General features: G+C 50.3%; 1 protein-coding gene across 1 annotated transcript; it reads right to left on the bottom strand.

The window, feature by feature from the left end:
• Positions 1 to 773: 773 nt before the first annotated feature.
• On the bottom strand, positions 774 to 21,094 carry PIGZ (phosphatidylinositol glycan anchor biosynthesis class Z). The gene is made up of 3 exons (XM_079767293.1): positions 20,859 to 21,094; positions 6,392 to 6,605; positions 774 to 4,380 (listed from the first exon to the last, which is right to left on the bottom strand). The coding sequence occupies exons 2-3, from the start codon at positions 6,534 to 6,536 to the stop codon at positions 2,822 to 2,824; spliced, it is 1,704 nt and encodes a 567-aa protein (XP_079623419.1). The 5' UTR covers positions 6,537 to 6,605; positions 20,859 to 21,094; the 3' UTR covers positions 774 to 2,821.
• Positions 21,095 to 21,677: the final 583 nt, after the last annotated feature.

Here is a 21,677-nt window from a genome sequence, read left to right as displayed (position 1 = left end):
ATACCCTCAACATAAATAAGCATACTCAGTGTTTTTTTCTAGAAGAGACAAAAAGGGAAGAAGTGCAGGAAGCAATTAAATTTCTAGACAAACTGGCCATTTAGTAAGAAAGGAAGGAAATCAAGAGAAGGGGGCACTTGCTTAATTTTTGTGGGAGAAGTGTATAAGAATTAAGTCACACACACACACCCTCATTTCTGTAGGAGTCTGGGAGCAGAGAGAAAACTGGGTCCTTTTTGCTCCTACTAGATGCCTCCCCACTTCATTGTAAAAGCCTCCAGTGTTTGTAGTCAGTGGCTTGCCTTCTCACCAGTTACCCTGTTAACTAAAGAAACAGACCAGGACTGACTGCTGTTGCTCAGTGGTTGAGCATCAACCCATGAACTAAGAGATTCCCAGTCAAGGCACAAGCCCCAGTTTCGGGCTGGATCCCCAGTAGGGGGTGTGCAGGAGGCAGCTGATCGGTGTTGATATCTACCCCTCTCCCTTCCTCTCTCTAAAATCAATAAAAACATTTTAAAAAAGAAAAGAAACAGACCAAATTCTTCCCATTGACAACAGTCTCCCAGCATGCCTTTCAGATTCTTCTAAGCTCTGCCTAAAAGGGAAGCAATTCATCCCCTCATCCTGCAGGGCAATTCCAACTCACCTTTTGATGCCACACGGACACACACACTTTACAGACAAATTTATTAGAGCTCAGACCACCACAATCTACATGGACTGCTGTGCCAACAGTTTCTCCGGAGAATTCATGGTTGTCGATCCAAATGGGGAAGAGAAGAGGCAGAAGCCCAGAGGAGTTGGGGACCCTAGAGTCTTGGGTGTCTCCAAGGTGGCCCTTGGTTTTATATCTATGGACAGAAATGCCATCTTTGGCTGCAAAATAAGTGCTTATCATTTGCCAGAGATGATGCTAAGTACTAAGGGGTAGGAAGACACATCACAGGTTCATAGCAGAAACATAAACCAGAAGAACAATGAGTTGTCATGAATGGGTCTCAAGAGTTTAAAGGAGGCAAATACCTGACAGTGTGCTAGAGCCAGCTTACACTGTTTGATGAGAGTAGATGCTTGGCATCTCCTCCCAACTTGGAGCCCAGTAACATCATTTTAGTAGTTTGAAATCAGCCACGTGGGAATATTGACACCACAGAAATTGGCAAGTGCTACAAATTGGGGCTTTTTTTTTTTTTGCCCCCGAGAGAACACTGCCACACATTTAGCAGTGTACCACTGAATTTTCTCTTCCTTGGGGTTGGAGTCATGAGGAAGATGTGGCACTAAGACCCTAGTAGCAGTCATAGAACAGCATACTTGTGACGGGTGTAACTTTGAGATGACCCAAGGCTTTAGCCAGCAGAAGGCAGAACTAGAAAAGGACTCGGTTTGGTCATTTGTACAGGTTTGGTCTCCTGCTCTGTGCTGACCTCCGGCTCACTGATCTCTGTGGCCTGTGTGCCTCTTGCTCTCATGTGATGACAGAGGTGTGAGGAGGCAGGTGAGGACAGGTGTAGAGCCACAGTTCCTCATGTTCCCAGTGGACTGGGTAGAGGGTACCTGTGTTGGGAGCAACATGCTCAGGGGTGCGATGGCTTCCATCAAAGCAACAGGTGTCGGTTTGGCATGGGGTTTGCTCTGCATCCTGTGAAGAGGGCTCTGAGCGTGGAGAGGGCCCAGATCACATTACAAAGAAAGGCACCTGTTTATCCTCAGGTGCTGCTAGATGCTGACTGAGCATTGTGAATGCTCCACTCTCACTGGAGCAGGCTGAGGAGGGGAAATGATCCTTAAAGGGAGAATGATCCTTAAAGGATGGATGAGATGCTGAAATGTCCCACTACCGTTCAGGGACAGGAGTAGAAGGGAGTGGAGAGAAATATTCCAGAACTACTTTTTTGGTTGAACCACTGTGGCTCAGCAGTTGGGTGTTCACCTATGAACCAGGAGGTCACAGTTCGATTCCTGGTCAGGGCTCCATCCTTAGTATGGGGTGTGCAGGAGGCAGCTGATTAATAATTCTCATCATTGATATTTCTATATCTCCTCCCTTCCTCTCTGAAATCAATAAAAAAATATATTTTTAAATGTAAAGAACAACAAACAAACACTAAGACAGCAGACACCAAAGTGCAATTAAATATACCACCACACGCACTTCCATGCTTAAAGAGCTTTGGGAGAGACATGCCTGTCTAGCCAGGGGACATGTGCTGCAGACCCAAGAATGACAGTGTTAGCTGGCAGACACCTCAGAGATGCTCTGATCCATTGTACAGGCTAGACACAGGCTGGGGGAGCGCGGGGGGGGGGGAGTTTTCTTAAGATCACACAGTGAATGGCAGACCAGGCACTAGAACTCCGGTCCCCGGAATCTGCACTACCTACCCCCTCTCCATCCCCACACTGCCTCCTGCCAGGTGTCTAGGAAGCCAACGGGTTGTCATGACATCAAGAGGCAAGGCATCCTGGAAGGTTTGGAGTTCAGTCAAGAATGTCATTAGCAGATCATTGTCTCCTCACAACCAGGTGCTATTATATATTTGAAACATCACAGTTTCTGGAAGGAATAGGGCAGGAACCAACGTTAGGGACCAGTTGGTTATGCCAGATTCTTTGGGGCATCAGGACCTTGGCATCAGGACTGTGACTGGTCAGATCTTTGGTCTTTGAGGGGAGAAGGGTGCCAGATTACCCAGAAAGTAAAGCCAGGGCTGTGAACAGGAGAGGCAGTGGTGCGAGTGCTGGGAGGGAAGGGGAAGGAAGAGCGTCAGACTGTCCCAGCCCAGCTTCCCAAAGAGCAGGTGGAGGGGGCCTTCAACTACGGCCGCGGACCCTCTGTCTTGTCGGGCTTCTCCCCCAGCTCGAGGATGTGAAGGCTGAGATGGTCCCTCCAAGCCCCACTCAGCAGGGAGGACATGGCTGGTGGGTCCTCTAGGGTCAAGTGGGGAAACACAAGTGTCTCACTCTTGAGGGGAAAGCTGCAGTTCTCCGTGGCAGGCCGGGTGGTGCCAGGGGTCACCACAAAAAGGCGGCAGAGCCACGGCCCACCGGCCGCCTGGCAGGCTGGTTGTCTGGTGAAGTTGTTCAGGGTTTGGCACAGGACCGGATCCTCAGCCCCACCCATTTCCATCACCTCCACGAGTGACCCCGGAGCTGGGAGGTGTAGGAGGTGCCGCGGGGGCATATAGGTGTGGGTGAAGAGGAGGGTGTAGTGGGTAGGTACGCTTGGGGGCACAGGTGCATGAACCACCCGCTCCAGGTGCTCCAGGCTAGGCACGAGGCCCCCCTGGTGCAGGCAGCCGAAGAAGAGGGCGCCCAGGGCATTGAAGAGGACCAGGGTGCCCTTGCAGGGCACAGGTTGGGTCTGCGGACTACAAAGCAGGACCAGGGGGACGATCAGGGGGATCAGGAACCGAGCCTCCTGGTGGCTAAAAGCGGACAGCAGCGCCAGGGGCGTGAAGTAGAGGAACAGGAGGTGAGAGCTGGGGCCGGGCAGCAGTCTCTGGGCATCCCACACCCTCAGGGAGCGCATTTGTGCCAAGGCCCGGAGGCAGACCCGCAGCTGTTGCCACCCAGCCCGCAGGGCCTGGGCATGCAGCATCCCAAAGAGCAGGAAGCCGTTGAGTGCCAGGTGCGTGAGCCGCAAATGTGTGCCGTGCCTCTCCAGGTTTTGAGGATCCAGGTTGTACTGCAAGAAGTTGGCAGGTGTCAGGACAAGGGTGTTGGGTTGGTCAGTAAGCAAACTGGAGAAATACCAGCTGTCCACGACCACAAACACCGCTGCCGTGAGGGTCGCCCCTGGCAGGAGCCCCAGGGCCGCCTTGGTCAGGGACTTGAAGGCAGAGTCTGTGGCTCCGCGAATGCCCCAGAGGAACACAGGAACCAGAGCGAAGGCCAGAAAGGTGGGCCGGTTGAAGAAGCCAGCCGCCAGGATGCTCCCGAGGAGCCAGCTGTGCCACCACGAGCCTGGAGCAGGCTTCTTGGGTGCGGGGCTCCGAGCTACCCGGGGCGATACCAACACCAGCAGCCATGCAAAGAGCAGCCCCTCGATGGCGTTGGAGAAGGTCCTTGTGTAGAAGACCAGGGTGACATAGGAACCAGACAGCAAGACCAGGGCGTTCCAGCGCTCCGCCCTCCACAGCGGGGCCAGGTGGTAGACGGCCACGTCCAGGGCGAAGGAGAGGGCAGTGAGGAGGAGCCGCGGCCCCACCAGCAGCATATAGCCACTTACCAGGCCAGGCCACGGGCCCAGTTCTTTCCAGAGCTTGAGCAGCCAGAAGGCAAAGCCAGAGGTCAGCAGAGGGAAGACCACCGTGCGGCAGGAGCTGCTGGGATGGAACTCCCACGGCCGGGCGCCCTCGATGCCCAGGATGTCCTCTGCAGAGAGAAGGAGGGGTGAACCAGTCCCAAGCTCAGAGAATATGGCAGACAATATTTCAGGATGGCCACCTAGATTTTCCAGCCCCCTACTGTACACTCCCCGAATAAACCCTGGGACTGTGGAGATGATGGATTTTCCTCTTGTGATTTAGTTTATGTCACAGGTGACAGCAGGACATAAGACAGGGAGATAATGCAGATGGGCCTGACATAATCACAGGAGCCCTTTAAAAGCAGAAAAGGACGCCAGAGATTCAAACCGTTAGAACGATTTGATGATGCAACATTGCGGTCTCAGATGGAGGGGGCCATTGGCAAGGCATGATCTAGGAGCCGAGATCTGACTTTTAGCAAGGAAGTGGGAACTTCAGTTCCATAACTGAAATAAACAAAATTCTTCCAACATAAAGAATGAGCTTGAAAAGCTGATTTTCCCCCCCAGAGCTTCCAGACAAGAACTCGGCCTGGCCATACTTTGATTTCAACCTTGTGATGCCCTGAGCAGAGAGTCCATGCCGGACTCCCAATTTATAGAACAGTGACCTGACAGTTTTAAGCTCTGAGTTTGCGATGATTTGTTATGCAGCACCAGAAACGACTATAGGGGAGGCCAGCCCGTCTGAGGCCCCACCTGGGAAGGAACCATTCCTGGGATGTGAGGTGACAATGTGCCCTGGACAGGGTGTATGAGGAGGGTCAGGGCGAAGGTCCATTCCTCTCATCAGAGTTTAAAGTCTCCAAAGTGAGGTTAAAAAACCCATCTCTGTCATTATGATTGTGTTCCAGGATAGGCAGTGTGAGGAAGGGAAAGGGAATGAGCAATTGTTAGATTTGTCTATGATAATTAAATTGTTCATAAGAAGAATACATTCAAGCAGGACTTGTGTAAGTAAAAGAATACTCGCTGCCTGAGTCTGGTCTGTGATCCTGCACCCCGTGTCCCAGAGCTCTGAGGGGTGGGGTGAAGGAACCAAACTCTTAATTTCTGCACCTCAACTCAAGCCCACACTTCTCCTGCTCCATAACATTGCTGGTTTGTTCAGGGATCTTTGTTTCTCCTACTTATTCCTCCAGCTTTTTAGCCTTTCTCTCTCTATGTCAAAAGGTGAAAGGGAAACAGAAAAGCTAGGATCAGATCAACCTAGCTGCTTTTCACCGGCTCCGGTTTTTAAAAAAGCGTGGAAAGGAAGACCGGACCTTTCCAGCTGAATCCAGTGTTGAGCCATGTGGCAGAAATAGCTAAACAGTCTCCCCAGTATCCATTCCCTCCTTTTTCCTTAGTCTCTTCAGTGCGGCATTTGGTCACGTTTGAAGGCGATATTTTTCAGCTTCCTTTGCAGGCTAGGTGTTGCCATGTGATACATTCTGACTGATGGGATGGAAATGGTATGAGACTTTCAAAAACGCCCTGGAAGAGAGCAGGCATGCTCATCTTTTCTTCAGTGGCTGGAAAGACTTGTTTTTAGACTTGACGGCAGGAGCTCAAGCAGCCACATTGAACCGAGAGGAGGAAGCCATGTGCCCACAGCATCTGAGAATCCTTGCGGGTCCCTGGCAACCATCCTCATGATGTGCTCTACACCACCCGGCAGATAAGTTCTAACAATGGAGCATCCAGGTCTGGGTCCCCTCGGCCCTCATGTAAAACTACAGAAAAGTTTCCTTAGCTCAGATGATAACCCTGTGTACGTTTTCCCAAGCTCTGAGGAAGCCCAACTCAAATCCTTCGCCGAGAAATACAAAACAGCTTTTCTTTTCAGTAACCTCTACTGTCGGTCCAAACAGGAAAACACCCGAGAGGCTGGCATTTCATTAGTACCACCCGGAAGGTCAGTGACACCACTCAGGAGGGAGATGTGAGGTCCCCCCTCGCAAGCTCTTACTCCAGAGAGGCTCGCTGGTTTTCTGCTCATCTGCACAGCCAGGTGTCTCCCTCCCCACTGGACATCCAACCAGCTCAATCCAGACTGTGCTGTGACTTATCATAGCCATACCCGGGGTGCTTTACCTGCCATGACCTCGGGCGACTGGAAGAACTCATCTGGGTGCACGTAGCCTGTCTGAGGAAGGAGACACCACAACAGGCGGAGCAGGCTGAGGCTGCCCCACAGCACCCTGGGTGCCATCTTCAGGTCAAGGAGCTGCCACGACATCCGGCCAAGAGCCTAGAAATACTTCTCAGCTACTGCAGCTGTCACTCTGCATCCACAGATCTGCATCTGCTGAGGATGACATTTGTTAGTTATTATCATGTAAATTATAATACGTTCGATCATCTGAACTAGCGCTAAAGGGATCCGGGTAAAATTAAAATGATAAGACTAACAGCTGCTCTCTACTAAGTGCCTGTTACATGCCAGAAAGATTACACTCATATCTCATTGAATCTTTTCCACAGTTTGGAACAGCGGGTCTCATGATCTCATTTTACAGATAGGGGAACCGAGACTTCTGTTGAGTAACCTGTTACTTGCTCAACATATTTTCTAAGTGTCTAAATATAACATTTGTGAGTAGAATTAGGGTGCCCTCCAAATATGGGTCTCACAGCCCCAATCCTGTTCATAGCTCCCATCCATAGGCAAGCATGGCAGCCTGTCTCTTGCAATTCTATAAACTTGGGAATTCTCAATGGATTCCATCCAATTCCCTGCAAAAAAAATGCACCACATCCCACTCCATTGTCTTCAGTCACTCCCTCCACCTTTCACACACCCTGGAACCTTTAGAACAAGCATGTCAAACTCGTGGCCCACAGGCCACATGCAGCCCACAATGAATATTTTTGCGGCCCAGCCAATATAACGGTATGTAAGAAACATTTTAATAAAAATTTTGTAACTTAATTTTTACAAAATCCTATTATACATAATCTTACCTAATAATAGACAACCATGTAAATTGACTGTACCTGCGCTATGCCCACCAGCCAATCAGGAGTGGGTGCAAATTAACCCAACAAAGATGGCGGTTAATTTGCATACACAGGTGCTGAGCGACCGGGGGGGCGGGGGGGGGGGTGGTGGGCAGGACACTTGAGTCTTCGCATGGCGACAACGCAGGCGTTCCGCACCACCCCAGTCTCTCAGGGCCTTTGGGTAGCGTGGGAAGATGGGACTGGGCCGGAGTGGAAAGGCGGTGCCGGCAGCCAGGGAAAGGAAGGCCCATTCTAGCATGAATCTTGGTGCATCAGGCTTCTAGTTATTAATAACGAACTACAATGTTCACTAAGGACTGATTACTATAATCGTGTTGCATTCATTTCCCTTATGGGCCTTATGCGTAGGCGCACCATGTCTCCCCACTAATACGAGCAGCGAATCTTTTAGCAGCCGATTGCCACGTCATTAGTCTTGGACTGACTTGTTTGGTGTGCACAATTTGCTTTTGGAGAACAAAAAAAAAAATAGGTTTATTTGTGTTACGCTTATTAATTTGTGCAGTTATTCAGTGTTTGGTAAGTTAATGTTCAAGAAAAATATTAATTTTTATTAAAATGTTCTATTATTTTATGTTAACTATTACTCATTTATTTCAGCCCTTTGTATTCAGCATGTCTATCAAAATAAACCTACGTTTCTATGAAAATTGAAGCTTTTGTTTCTTTGCGGGCTACATAAACTTACACCTTGTTTATTTGGCCTGTGTTAGCCTTTGAATTTGACATGCTTGCTCTAGAAAGTGATGAGAACTCACTGCTAGGGTCTAACTGTCGGTGTCTCTCCCCTCCCATTCATATGCTGAAATCCTAAAGCCTGATGTAATGGCATCGGGAAGTGGGGCCCTAGAGGGGAGGTGATTAGGTCATGAGGGTGGAGCCATCATGAATGGGATAGTGTTTTCCTAAATGAGCCTCCACAGTGCTCCCTCACCCCCTCTACCATGTGGGGGCACAGAGGTCCCTCACCATGCTGCTTCCTGGATCTTGGACTTCCCGCCCTCCAGAACTGTGAGAAATAAAGGTCCCTTGTTTATAAGCCACCCAGCCCAAACAGACAAAGAACTTACTTATGTAACACCTCTTGCTAGGGATGCTCACTTCCTAGGTTCAGAGAGCAAGGGGAATCGGAGCCCGTTGCTTAGTGGACCTACCTATCAGCACCCAAATGCCATCTCTGGTGAACAGAAAAACAAGTTTGACAACAAGTTTGCCACTTCTTCAAAAATACATATGGTGACCATATCCTGACTTCTTGGCTTTGAAATTTTAAAGCCTGACCTTAAACAACGATTGTTCTCTGGTGAGATACATCCTAATGAACAAGGCAAAGCAAAGCAACAGAACAGGAATCTGGCAGATGTCAACAAGGACATCTTGATACCGTGGACGCAAAAGGGGTGCGTTCCCCGGGTCCGGGTGAGGCTGTGCCCCTGGGTCCGGGAGAGGCCACGCGCCCCTGGATCCGGGTGAGGCTGGGTCCCGGGTCCAGGTGAGGCCGCGCCCCTGGGTCTGGGAGAGGCCACGAGCCCCTGGGTCCGGGTGAAGCTGGATCCCGGGTCCGGGTGAGGCCGTGTGCTCCTGGATCTGGGTGAGTTGGGTCCCGGGTCCGGGTGAGGCCGCGCCCCTGGGTCTGAGGGAGGCTACGCGCCCCTGGGTCCGGGTGAGGCCACGCGTCCCGGGGCCCAGGTGATGCTGGGTCCCAGGTCCGGGTGAGGCCGCGCGCCCCTGGGTCCGGGTGAGACCAAACCAGAGGGAGTCGGACCTGCATTACCACCATTTGTCCACCATCCAGAGCTGAAAAGTCAGTGCCGACATGTACACATAAGGAACTGGTGGACATTGAAATTGGGTCTCAAAAGAACTGTTGGTCCAGAAAGAAACTCACTACAGACTGATTCATTTGCATGTCAGCATAACTATTATTGCTCATCTCACATTCGGTTCTTATAAGTATATTTCTAGTAACACATGATCTCACTCATTTAGGGGAAATGATGAACAACATAGACTGATGAACAAGAACAGACCCAGAAACAAGGAGGCATCGATCGGACTGTTGGGCCTCAGAGGGAGGGTAGGGGGTAGAGATCAACCAAAGGACTTGTGTGCATGCATACGAGCCTAACAAATGGTTAAGGACAACAGGGGGGTGGGGGCATCCGTGGGGAGGGGTGTGGGATTGGAATTGGGGGATGAGGACAAATATGTGACACCTTAATCAATAAAGAAATTTTTAAAAAAAGGGGTGCGTTCATAAGTTACAAATTCCTGTCCATTGCTCTTGTGCATCCAGTTTAACGCCTTTGAAATGTCAGACGCAGTACCCCTCCTAGGAGTAACCACCCTCAAGAGAGCCTGATCTTGTTAACTGTCCTGTGATCTGATCCCCGCTTTGCTTTCTCCCACCTTCACTTAATCTTCCTTTAATTCCCTCCTTAATCCCAAATGCATAAAAGGAACTGCAACCTGTCATTTATCTTGAGCATCTTACTTTCTGCCCATTGTCAGTCTGGCTCAAATAAAATATAAAAATTATTTACAGGTTTAGCCCTGGCCGGTGTCGCTCAGTTGGTTGGGCGTCATCCTGTGCTCCAAGAGGTTGCTGGTTCTAATCCTGGTCAGGGCACATCCCTTTCTTGTGGCTTCCATCCCCAGTAGAGGGCATGCTGGAGGCAGCCAATCAATGTTTCCTAAACCTCAGGTTCCTCATCGGGAAAGTCAGATAACATTATAAACCTCATGGGATTGAGGGAGAATTAAAGAGCTGACTCATGGATGGCACTTAGTGCATGGAGCTCGCATGTGTAAGTGATCAATCTGAGGTTGACATTACTGCTTTTAGTAGAGGCACAGATAATAAAATCCTGGCTGCTTCAGACACTTTAGGAGAGCCTCAAAATAGCACTTCCACTGGCGATGAAGATAAACAGGATTTGGTTAGTATAACTACTGTATTAGCATAGGTAGCTAGTTAGTTAGGAAGAGAGCAAATGGAATTGACCGTTAAGCTTGATGCATTAGGGAGCTGAATTAAACATTGAGCCTGATTCATTAGGAAGCCACACCATTCACAGGGTCCCCAGGTGACAGCCTCATTCTCCACTGAGGGAACTTAACCCCCTAAATGGGCAGGAAGAATCTGCTACTGGTCATTAGCCGGGATAACCGGATAACCGAAGGAGGAATAAAAACAGCAGGGGAGCCTGGCCAGTGTGGCTCAGTTGACTGAGCATCCTCCCATGTCACCAGTTCAATTCCCAGTCAGGGCACATGCCCAGGTTGCAGGCTCGATCCCCAGTGTGGGGCGTGCAGGAGGCAGCCAATCAATGATTCTCTCTCATCATTGGTGTTTCTCTCTCTCTCTCTCTCTGCCTCTCCTGTCCTCTCTGAAATAAATAAAAATATGTTTTAAAATAAATAAATAAAAACATATTTAAACACAAAAACAAAAACAAAAAAACAGAAGGGGAAATGTCTTTGCTAGCCACATGCCCAGTAGAAACCAAGATGGCGAAATAAAAAAGAAAAAAAAAGCCCTAGCCTAGCTCAGTGAAGAGAGCGTTGGCCTTTGGACTGAAGGGTCCCCGGTTCGATTCCAGTCAAGGGCATGTACTTTGGTTGCAGGCTCCTCCCCAGCCTAGGCCCTGGTCTGGGCACGTGCAGGAGGCAGCCAATCGATGTGTTTCTCTCACATCAATATTTCTCTCTGTCGTTCCCTCTCTTTTCCACACTCTCTAAAATCAATGGGAAAATATCCTTGGGTGAGGATTAAAGAAAAAAGAAGAAACCAAGATGGTGCCGGTGGAGGTAACCACGTGTGCGGCAGAAACTAGATGACGCAGCAGAACTTGGGGGCACGCACAGTAGGCGCACACGGGCAGCGTCCAGCCTGGGAAAACTGGGAAAAGAATCAGCTTGGCCCATGCCAGCGTGGCTCAGTGGGTGAGCGTTGACCTGCTAGTATGAACCAGGAGGTCATGGTTCGATTCCCGGTCAGGGCATAAGCCTGGGTTGTGAGCTCCATCCCCAGTGTGGAGCGTGCAGGAGGCAGCTGATAAATGATTCCCTCTCATCATTGATGTTTTTCTCTCTCTCTCCCTCTCCCTTCCTCTCTGAAATCAATAAAAAATATATTTAAAAAAAGAATCAGGTTAAATAAGGGCGTGGAACCCCAGAAGGTCCAGGAAAGGGATCGGTAATACAGTTCCTCATGTTGTGGTGACCCCCAACCATAAAATTATTTTCGTTGCTACTTCATAACTGTAATTTTGCTACTGTTATGAATTGTAATGTAAATATCTGTGTTTTCCGATGGCCTTAGGCTCTACATTCTATTCAGAATTCCCACCAAGAACTGCCCGCCTCACCCCATACCACCAATTTTCAGTGATGAAATTACGATAGAGACCTTAACCTGGACAGAAACCAGAAGGGCCTGTGGGAGGATTGCTCCGGTGGCCCAGCTGGTGAGCATGCGGTACTTATTCGGCTGTATGTGTTCTTCGTGCATGTGCCTTGCCATGTCTGCGCGTACTGAATTGCAATATTTCGAGACCCACAGGTTGAGAACCACTAGCAGGGTCGCCTAAGACCATTGGCGACACACAGATATTTACATTACGATTCATAACAGTAGCAAAATTACAGTTATGAAGTAGCAACGAAAATAATTTTATGGTTGGGGGTCACCACAACATGAGGAACTGTATTAAAAGGGTGGCGGCATTAGAAAGGTTGAGAACCACTGGGTTAGGAGGAGGATCCAGCACAAGTCCAGGAAAACCAAAAAAGTAGGTTGGATAGTTTGAAGGAAAGCCTACTCGTTCCCCAAAATCAAGAAATTGTATATAGAGGATTATCAGGGATCGCAGGGCAATTGCACCTGGAGAGTGCCTGCCTTCTACATCCCGAGGGTGTATTATTTCCCTTCACCCCAATAAATCTTGTCACTACACTTAAACTTCTCCCAGCCATGCACCCTTTGAAATTCCTTCCTCGTGGCACCGAAGGAACCCATTTTCACCGGCAGCACAATTGCCTGGATACATTTGTGCATGCAGCTCAAGCTTTTCTCCAAGAACAGGACTTTTACTCTGTGATCACAGTAACATAGCGAACCCACCGCACTGACTGGGGACACGAACCCAGCCCGCCCTGCACTGGTGTGGGTAGTTACAGGACAAGCCTAGGCTGTGAGCCTGCACTGCTTTCCCTCTGCAGCAACGGAAGGAATTCAGCAAGGGGACATCTGTTTAGTTCCCCCACCTGTTCCTCCTTTCCCAGGTAACGGTGTTCAGAATTCCCACCGAGAACTGCCCGCCTCACCCCACACCACCAATTTTCAGTGATGAAGTTACGATAGAGACCTTAACCTGGACAGAAACCAGAAGGGCCTGTGGGAGGATTGCTCCGGTGGCCCAGCTGGTGAGCATGCGGTACTTACTCGGCTGTATATGTTCTTCATGCATGTGCCTTGCCATGTCTGCACGCACTGAATTGCAATCTTTTCTTTTTATTATTTTTAAATATATAATGTTGATTGCAGAGTGGAAGGGAGAGGGAGAAAGAGATGGAAACATCAATGATGAGAGAGAATCATTGATCGGCTGCTTTCTGCATGCCCCACCCTGGGGATCGAGCCTGCAACCCGGGCATGTGCCCTGACCGGGAATCAAACTGTGACCTCCTGGTTCATAGGTCAATGTTCAACCACTGAGCCATGCCGGCCAGGCTCTTTTTCTTGAATAAATCCTTTTGGTGATGGAATACACAGTTGACTTTTTAAAAAAAATTTAAATCTTTATTGTTGAAAGTATTATATATGTCCCCCTTTTCCCACATTGACACCTTCTAGCCCTCCCCCACCCCCACCCCAGGCTTTCAGCACCTCCCCCACCTTCCCTCTGCAATTCCGCAGTCAGTTCCATGCTTCTATGCCTCTGGATCTGTTTTGTTCATCAGTTTATTTTGTTCATTAGATTCCACATATGAGTGAGATCATGTGACATTTGTCTTTCTCTGACTGGCTTATTTCCCTTAGCATGATACTCTCCAGGTCCCTCATGCTGTCTCCAAGGGTAAGTGAGAGATCCTTCTAGTTTACTGCTGCATAGTATTCCATGGCATATGAATTCCTTATATGAATTCTTTTCCTGCTTACTTCTTTTAAAAATTAAAACAAATTTCAATTACAGTTGACATTCAATATTATATTAGTTTCAGGTGTATAAGACAGTGGTTAGACATTTATATACTTATGAACTATATTCCCTATCTTGTACTTTATATCAGCATGATTATTTTGTAACTGTCAGTTTGTATTTCTTAATCCCTTTGCCTTTTTCACCCAGCACTCTAATCCCCCTCCCATCTGGCAACCATTAGTCTGTTCTCTGTATCTATGAGCCTGTTTCTGTTCTGTGTTCCACGTTTTTTGTTTGTTTTTTTAGATTCCACATATAAGTGAAATCACACAGCATTTGTCTTTCTCTATCTGACCCACTTCACCCTGCACAGTACCCTCCAGGTCCATCTGTGTTGTCACAAATGGCAAGGTTTCTTTCTCATGGCCCAGTGATATTCCATTGTATAAATGTACTGCGTCTTCTTTATCCAATCACCCATCAATGGGCTCTTAGGTTGCCTGCATATCTTGGCTATTGTACATGAAATGTCCCTCTTTGTCTCTTGTTGTAGACTTTGTTTTAAAGTCTATTTTGTCTGATGTAAGTATTACTACCCCAGTTTTTTGTTTTTTTTTTTTCATTTCCATTTGCATGAAATGTTTTTTTTCATCCCTCTACTTGTGTCTTTTGATCTGAAGTGGGTTCCTTGTAGGTATTACATGTATGGGTCTTGTTTTCTTCTCCACTCTTGTCTTTTTTAAAATTTTATTTTTAATTATAGTTTATATTATATTAATGTTATAATTCAATATTATTTTGTAACCACCATGTCTTTGAATTGGAGCATTTAATCTATTTTCATTTAAAGTAATTATTAATAGGTATGTAGCTATTGCTATTTTATTATTCATATTTTTAATCTTTTCCCCCCTTTTTTCTTCTTAAAGAAGTTCCTTTAACATTTCTTGCAAAACTGGTTTGGTGGTGATGAACTCCTTTAGCTTTTTCTTGTCTGTGATTTTTTGCTGACTTCTGTACTGCATTCTGGCCGTATGGAGTCAGAGGTGGCTGTGGGGCAATAGGCTGCTGCCAGGAGGAGGCTATTCATGCGCTGAAAGAGCATCACTGCTGCTGGCTGGGCAGGAGACCTGGGCAGACTCTGAGATGAGCACCCTTCCCCTGTGCTTGTCCCCACAGCCTTGCAGAGCTTCTCAGTCAGTCGACAACCAGCAATGCCACCCCAGCAAAACTCCATTCTGCACCCACTGCTTTTCTTTGACCATGAGTCTCATAAACATGTCATCCACCCACTCCACGCCATTGGGCCCTTGTTGCCCTTCTTCTGGACCTTGTGGTTCCGAGGCCTCAGTCTCAACTCTGGTCACCCTTTGGATCCAGACACTTGCTTCCCTTCCCTCCCACAAGAACATAATAAATAAATAAATAGGAAGAAAGAAAGAAACAAAGGAAGGAAGGAAGGAAGGAAGGAAGGAAGGAAGGAAGGAAGGAAGGACAATGACTAGCAGTCTATCTTCTCTGTTGTTCGGGTAAGCGCCCCCTCTGGAGGCCTGTGTGCTTCAGAGGAGGCAGTTCAGAGCCCCAGCTCCAAACCAGGAGGCGAGTCCTCACTGGTAATCCATATCCGTTGTTATTGATTGGTGTAGGAAGGTGTATTTAATACTATTCTCACCAGGGGGACTTGATGGAAAGCCTGCTGAAGGACTTCTGGAAAAGATTTCTCTGATCTTAAAAAAAAGATGCACATGCAAATCAAAACCGCTTCAAATCCACGAGGATGGCTAGAATCAAAAAGCAGATCACAACAAATGTTGGTCAAGATTTGGAGAATTCAGAGCCCTCCTACATTACTGGTGGGAATGTATAAAAGGTACAGCCACTTGCCAAACAGTCTGGGAGCTCCTCTAATCATTAAATACAGTTACCATATGACCCAGCAACCCATTCCTAGCTATATACCAAGGGAAATGAGAACGTTATGCCCACACCAAGCTTATACACAAGTGCTCATAGTAGCATCTTTAATAATAAAAGGGTAATATGCTAATTAGACCAGACGTCTTCCGGACATCATTCCGGACGTCCTTCCTGATGAAGCCGGGGCCTGAAGGAAGCCAGCCCCGGGTTCGGGTGCAGGAGGGAAGCCGGTGCCAGCACCTGGGGGAAGGAAGGCCTGCTCTTGTGCAAATTTTCGTGCATCGGGCCTCTAGTTATTCATAATGGCCAAAAAGTGGAAACAACGCGAATGTTTAACAAAGGAACGGACGCTAAAATACCGTCCCTCCATACAATGCAATAGCATTGGCCCCTCCTCTATTCTGCCTTGTTTCTCACTTCAGCGTCGTTGCTCACAATGCTCTTTGCTGGCTGTGCTTATAATGTGGAGCTAAAACCAGTTTTGGCATCGACTAGACCTGGCTTCAAATCCTTGCTGTCACTTGCTCCTGGCTGAAGAACATTTAATCTCTTTTGAACCCCATTTCCCCACCCCCCCTGCTATAAAATGAAGGTAACAATAGCACCGGCTTCAGGGCTGTTGTGAAGATGAAACGACTGTAAAAAGCAAACATAACAAGTGGTTTCTTTGATGATCTAGTTTGCTTCCACGGCCCGGACCCAGAGAAGCCCTCCTTGACTCTATTTCCGCAGGACCCTGTGCCAGGCGTTGCCCTGGGCGGTGCACGGGCCGCTGGGGCCTTCAGACAGTTTCGGTGACTGGCGGCCCCCAGGTCTGGGATCCATTCGGATTCGGCTGAGTCCACCTGGAAAGGCCCCCTGCGGGGCCAGGGTCAAGGCCAGAGTCGGAGGAGGTGGCCCTTGAATTGAACCAGTGCGGGTGCTCTCCAGAGCGAGCCCGGCCCGCTGCTCCTCCCGGGGCCGCCCAGGCCCGGGCCCGGCTGGAGAAGCGGTCCCGGCGGCGGCTTCCCGCGGGGCGCCCAGGGGCGGGGCCCCCCGTAGGGCGTGGCAACTACTCACCTCCAGCCGGTCCCAATCCGGCCGTTGCGGCGGCCGCGGGGCGGGTCTCCCGAGGCTGCGGAGCGGGAGGCCTTAGAATAAATGGATGGCGCCCAGGGCCGCGCAGACTCCGCGGTGCGGCCGGGGAGCGGGTGCTCATCACCGCGGGGGCCTCCCGCGCGCGCGTGCGGGGCTGCGTGAGGGCAGGCGGCGGGGAGGGGCCATCTCGGCGGCAGGGGTCCGGGAAGAGGAAACCGCCGCGTGGGGCGCGGGGAGCGGGGCGCGGGGAGCGGGGAGCGGGGGGAGAGATGACTTCAGTGCGGCGGGAGGACGGGGGCCGCCTGCTAGCCGCCCGGGAGCCCAGACCCGGTCCCTCCGCCGAATCAGAGGCCCCGGCTCCAGGTGCCCCACCTTCTCCGCGCCCCCTGAGCGCGCAGCGCCCCGTCGCTCTGGGGACACAGCTGGGGCCGGGGATGGCCCAGGATGGTCACCATCGCGTGGTGGCAGCTTCGTGACAAAGCTGCTGGGTCCTCGCTTCCTGGGGAGGGCGGCAGGTCCAAGGTTCCACCCTTCCTCGGGATCCGGCATTTGGAGCCGGGTTTCACTTATTTTTATTTTTTGTTAATTCTCACTGGAGGATATTTTTCCATTGATCTTTTAGAAGGAGTGGAAAAGAGAAGGAAAGACAGAGAGAACTATGGATGTGTCGGTTGCCTCCTGCAGGAGCCCCGACCAGGGCCTTGCAATCAAACCCGGGACCCTTTGGTCTGCAGGCTGAGGCGCTATCCACTGAGCAAAACCGGCTAGGGCAGAGCAGGTTTTTAAAAAATATTATATTATTTTATTTTTATATAGTTTTATTGATTTCAGAGAGGAAGGGAGGGGGAGAGAGAGATAGAAACATCAATGCTGAAAGCAAATCATTGATCAGCTGCCTCCCGCACGCCCCCTACTGGGGATGGAGCCTGAGACCCCGCATGTGCCCTTGATCAGAATCGAACCTGGGACCTGCAGGCCGACACTCTACCCACTGAGTCAAACCAGCTATAGCTAAAAAGCATTTTTATTAATTCCAGAGAGAGGGAGGGAGAGGGAGAGAGAAACATCAATGATGAAAATAATTAATAGGCTGCCTCCTACACACCCCCTACTGGAGATGAGTCTGCAATCTGGGGATGTGCCCAGGGGGGATCAAAAGGTGACCTCCTGGTTCATAGGTCATTGCTCAACCACTGAGCCACAGCAGCCAGCAGGGCTGGAGCAGGTTTTAAAGACTGCAGGGGGTGGGAGTGTAGGAGAAGGGGGTGGGGGTCCCTGCGCAACAGCCAAAGGGCTCATCTCCCACTGGAAACGTGCAAGGACTGTCCTTCAAGACCAAGATCTCGTTCCAGACTCTCGGGTCCATCCCAGGGGCAGCGGGTGAGAGTGGCTCTGAGTCCATATTCCTGATTGGTGTCGCATTTCATTCTAACCTGAACTCCGGGCTGAAAAAAACCCTGGGGAGCCCCACCCTGGCGGCACTGGAAGGTCTGACCGTGGCCGCCTCCTTTTTCTGGCAGTCCACACGGACCCAGGCTTACCCTTTATTAACAGAGAATGCAACAGAGCATTAGCACACAGGGGAGAGGGGAAGAGAGCAAGTTTTCTCGATGAACTGGCCTACATCACTTAACCACCCATGACCTCGGTTCCCATCTGCAAAATGGGAACTCTGCTCTGCAGGGAGATTTTGCAGTGTTAATAGTTCTCTTTTTTAAGCATGTTTTTATTGATTTTAGAGAGAGACAGGAAGGGGGAGGGAGAGAGAGAGAGAAATATCTATTGGTGGCCTCCTGCATGGCCCACCACCGATATCGGGGATGGAGCCCGCAATCCAGGCATGTGCCCTGACTGGGAATCAAACTGGCCACCTCTGGGTGCATGGGATGACGCTCAATCACCTGAGCCACAGGGGCCAGGGCTTTGTTAATAGTTTTGACAGCGGTTCCCTGAGGCAAAGATGTCTGTGGTGAAGGATGACAGTGAGGGATGCCCTCCTTAAGGACAGCTGCAATAGTCCTTGCCATATTGTGCATCCCATGCAAAGGCCCAGACGGCCACTAACCAAAGCAAGGTTGGTGCTGGCCTGCACGTTTGCCTGGAGCATCCTTGGTGACAGAGCTTTTGCCCTTGTTGGTGCCCCCATGAGACTCCTGGGCAAGGAGGCCATTCTCTCGTCCTGTAGGAGTGTGGTAGGCAGTTAGACAGACGTGAGCAGAGCAAGGACCATGGGCTAGGTACAGAAGGTCGCCAGGGCCCTGGGTGCCTAGCAATGGGCAAAACTGGAAAAAATAAGGACCTGCCCCCAGGATAACCTTTCCTCCCCTGGCATGTCGCTAGTATGGAGTAGACCCCCTGGGAGGAGGAACATGGGGTGGGAGAGTGACTTCATGGGACTCCCAGGAGGCCTTGCATGACCATTCCCTTGAGCATTAACCCCTAGGGATAACATCTAGGCCTCAGCAATGTTTCAGTTCCAGGCCCAGAAAAGCAGCAAAACCAGACAAGCAAGGCCATGGCTGACATCAGGACCAGCTGCATTGACTAAGGAACCCCTGCCAATCAGTAGACACCATGACCCTGAAAGGACACACTTGGAAAGCTGATGGATATTCTATTGGGATCCACCCTGAGACCTCAAGCCAGAGGACCCAGCATGGCTCTCTCTATGGAGCATCCTTCCCCAGGCGCCTTTTCCTCGACTCTCTCTGTCTCCTAAGCTCCAAGGCCCCTCTTTCGCCTCTGCAACTTGTTGCTTGGGCCCATGTCTTCTACAGCTCACTTCTTCTACCTCTGTGGCTTTCCAAAGAAACGTTCTTTTCTAGTTTGAGCCTTGGCTCTGAATCCTTTTAGCCAGAACTCAAATACCAAGGTTGCTGAACCCAGGTCCAATGGCCGGTAACAACCGGTGCCGCTTTCGCTGACAGCAGGAGGGCAGGCCTGGCCTAAGTGTATCCCGCAAGGCCCGAGTGGAGATTCCTCTCCGCTAAAGCAACATGAACCCCTCTGCTCTCACGGGCTTCCTGCTCAGCACTTTGCAGCGTCTTTTGGATTCATCCTAACAGAGACCCTGGGATTATACTCCCATTTTATAGATGGGGAAAGTATAAGGTGACCAGACGTCCCACTTTTGGCGGGACAGTCGCGATTTTTAACAATTTGTCCCGCGTCCCTCGGCGTTTTAAAAAAGTCCCGATTTTTGGAAAGAATGCACGACAAGCTAGGGAACGGCGGGAGAACGGGAAGGGAATATATGGTTTTCGGCGGCCATGTGGCTATTTAGCCAGGATATAAGTTTTATATTATTTTTGTTAATTTTATAATGTTAAACTTTAATAATAACAAATAATTGTTGAGAACTAATTATCGAGAACTGCTTATCAAAGTTCGCATTGTTGATCAGTTGTTAGAATTCAACCACCATTGTTTGGACTTAATGAACAATGGCATTTTTTGGGATTGGCAACGACGAAAACATTTTGTGACTGTCTCTCAGACAATACACATCGTACTGCGTGCTAGTAAGCTAGTTAAACAAGTGATGTCATTACAAATCAGCTATTCAGATAATTTAGGTAAGTAATTTATTTATTTCATGAATACATACATTTTCTTGAATTTAGCAGACAGTACTCGTATTATTTATATTTTATAGTGGTGGCAAAAAGTCTAGCACCGGCCTTGAAAGTGACACTTACGACTTAATACATTACGGCAAATTCATGACCTTTTAAATAACGACAGCAATCTACTAAAAAAAATTCACTCAAATGAGAAATATGCCAAAGAATAAAATAATACTATACATAATTTTTTATTTATTATATTTGTAAATTGTACTTATGTTGAAATTTAAAAAAATATATTACAATACTATTTTTGCGTTCTATGAAAATTTTTGTTGCTCCATATAGACCAAATTTTTAATCAAGAACACCCCCCACCCCCCCCTCACCCTCACCCCCTCGCCCCCCGTCAATGGTGTCCCGCTTTACCAATGTTAAAATCTGGTCGGTCACCTTAGGAAAGTCCCAGTAAAGTTCCAGAACCGACCACGAAGGCCCGCCCACAGCCGGAGAGGATTCAAGTCCAGGCCTCCGTCCGGGACCCTGAAGGGGAGTTTACCTACAGCCTCCCCCCCCCCTCCCCCCCCCCCCCCCCCCCCAGCAAAGGCGCCGCTGGTGCCCTGTCTCCCTTAGCCCGGGGCCCACTGCCTGCGAGGTGGTGGGAGCCCATAGCTCCCCTGCCTGCCTCCCGGGCTCCGGCACCTGCTGGTCTCCGGGCAGCTGGCGAAGGCAGGAGTGGTGACAATGACCTTCCCCCCTGCCTGACCCCCCCTACCCCTCCCCCCCCGCCCCCCCTCCTTCAACTCCTTCGGAGCGGCTCGGCCGACTCACCCTCGCGCGGCCTCTGGGCTGCACCTGCGGTGCTGGCGGCGTCTGCCCTGGGGCGAGAGCCTGCCCTGGGCGGGGGCCGGGAGCCGCCGGGGCCAGGGGGCCGGCGTCGGGAGGCGTCCGCCGGCCTCCTCTCTGCAGGGTCCAGGGAATTCCGAGGCTCTGCAGTGCGCCGGGCGGGCGGAGGGGAGGCTGGGGGCCCAGCCACGGGCGGGCGGGGCTACCCAGAGGCGTCGCCCGGGTCCGGTTGCGGGCTGTGGCCACGGGTGAGGCAGAGGGTGGAGGGTCCCGGGTCCGGGGGCCGGGTCCCCGGGGCGGTGACTGCTTCCCCCCCCCCCCCCCCCCCCGCATTCCAGCTCATCCCCCCGCAGCCCCTCCTGTGCGGGCCGGGGCCGGTGAGTCATCTGTTGAGCACCGGGGACACTGAAACCACTTTAATCCAGGCCCCTCTTCCTTTGTCCTTCAAAGCAGAAATGTTCAGTTCTGTGCGGGTGGGGCGTTGCTAAAGCTCCGCTGACCCGCTTCTCCGAGTGGAAGGAGGTCGTGGGGGACGGAGGCGCCGGCCCGGTTCGAGGCGCGGAGCCAGGGCGTGGGTTCTGTGACACCCCGCGTCTATGTGGGTCACTCCCCCCGCCCGCCCGGTAGTGGACGGACAGAACATAGTGGCCGGCGGAGGACGACACTGGCCCCCTGGCGGGGGAATGTTTCACTGAGCCTCTTGGTGAGGCTGCCTTGGCAGGGTAGAACATCCCTCCCTCCTTCCAAAATCAGTGTTTTTTTGAAGGGTCTTGAGCAGAACCCCTTCACCTATGTTCTCCTTTA

Source organism: Cnephaeus nilssonii (genome assembly GCF_951640355.1).
Source record: "Cnephaeus nilssonii genome assembly, chromosome: 3".
Classification (NCBI taxonomy): Eukaryota; Metazoa; Chordata; class Mammalia; order Chiroptera; family Vespertilionidae; genus Cnephaeus; species Cnephaeus nilssonii.
The sequence above is the reverse complement of the archived record's forward strand: the minus strand, read 5'-3'. Positions and strand labels throughout refer to the sequence as shown.

Coding starts and splice junctions, on each gene's coding strand:
- PIGZ (XM_079767293.1), bottom strand. CDS start 6,536: ATGTCGTGGCAGCTCCTTGACCTGAAGATGGCACCCAGGGTGCTGTGG. Junction 4,381..6,391: donor GTCGCCCGAGGTCATGGCAG/GTAAAGCACCCC, acceptor TTCTCTCTGCAG/AGGACATCCTGGGCATCGAG.